Below are 1,467 nucleotides of genomic sequence, written 5' to 3' on the forward strand. Positions count from 1 at the left end.
ATGGTGCTGCGTCGGCCAACAGAGAGCTCCAAAGCGGCCGTAGCCACGACCACCAAGTCATTATCCGCTGTATCATTGACCAAGAAGACGGTGCGTTCTTATGGTCACTACTCCCATTGTGCTGTTATTTTATCCAAACTTGTGTAGAGTGCTCTAGCATCGGACGTCGAAGAGCTCAAGAACAACCTTCAAGTACGAAATCATAAATTATAGGGCACTAATTTAAAACTAAAGGAAACGATTGCCTGTAGATTCAAAGCCAAGAAGTAACCCAGCGAGATGAAGTTCTGCACGAATTGGCTGGCAAGGTGATCAGTTCACATTCATTATTTTTATTTTAAATGTGCTAGTAATCGCTAACAATAATTTTATTTTTATATTAGGTCGATGTGCTGCAAAACGCCTTCAACTCATTATCTGATGTCTTCACATGTGAAGTCGGTAAGATACTTACGCACATTTACTTGTATTGCTTTTTAACGTTAATTGTTTTATCAGAGGAGTTCCAAAAGCAGTTTGCGGCCACGACATCTCAACTCCAAGATCGTGTTGCTAAGTTGGAACATTCTGTCGGCGTCTTAGAGTCTCAAGTGCCACGTATGGATGGCAAACGTCGACAACATCAAGAAACATCGGACCGGCGCTTTCTTAGTGTCCAAGAGACCTGCTCGAAGATCGAATTGTTAATTTACGAGACTCAATCGGAGCTGGCCCATGTAAAAAATGCCTCAGAAGATCTCATGACCCGTGAGCGAGAAGCTGCACAATTACAGAAATCCTTACAGATGTCACAAGAAGATGCGATGGACGCTCTAAAACGACTTAAAGAGGAGAGTAGCCACCTCCAATTAGAGGTATTTGGTCTTAAAGAACAAACGATTGGAACTACCTCGACACTGGCGAGTGATGTTCAGGTACTTGCAAACGAATACTCGTCACTTCGAGGCGTAGTATCAAAGCAACAGTCGCAGTGGGTAGGCAAACTCAAGACATTGCAAGAAAGTATTGATCGACAAGGCAAATTGGACAAAACGCAACTAACTCAACGTTTGGATACACTCTCCGATGCCGTCTCTTCTCAAGAATATCGCACGAAGAATGCTGTTGACAATTTGTTGAAAAATCACACTCGAATCCGATGTGCAGTCGACGAAGGCATGGAAATTTATTCGCGAGAGATCCGGGCGTTAAGTACCGAAGTGAAAGCGATGGAAGCTGATCACCAAGATAAAATTGACCAAGTTGTCCAGCAAATGGCTACAAACTCCATTGAATGTGGTCAACGCCATGACGAACTGCATCTCGCGCTTCGATCGATCGCACACCGACTTAAAGTCTTATTGTAGCGACCATCACCTTTTTTTTAAGAAATTGAAATACTAAGTACACAAATATGATGCGAGGTTTCCCTCACTTTACACGTAAAATGGGTCCACCTCTTTCGAATCCTCGATCACGGGTATAGCC

The 1,467-nt window shown here is 43.3% G+C and overlaps 1 protein-coding gene across 1 annotated transcript; it reads left to right on the forward strand.

Moving 5' to 3' along the window:
• Positions 1 to 1,346, forward strand: PITG_05708 (uncharacterized protein; the record flags this gene model as incomplete). Its single annotated transcript, XM_002997927.1, has 5 exons — positions 1 to 90; positions 148 to 192; positions 252 to 308; positions 384 to 441; positions 499 to 1,346. The coding sequence occupies 5 exons, from the start codon at positions 1 to 3 to the stop codon at positions 1,344 to 1,346; spliced, it is 1,098 nt and encodes a 365-aa protein (XP_002997973.1).
• Positions 1,347 to 1,467: the final 121 nt, after the last annotated feature.

The sequence above is a fragment of the Phytophthora infestans genome, genomic scaffold (assembly GCF_000142945.1).
Source record: "Phytophthora infestans T30-4 supercont1.9 genomic scaffold, whole genome shotgun sequence".
Lineage (NCBI taxonomy): Eukaryota > Oomycota > Peronosporomycetes > Peronosporales > Peronosporaceae > Phytophthora > Phytophthora infestans.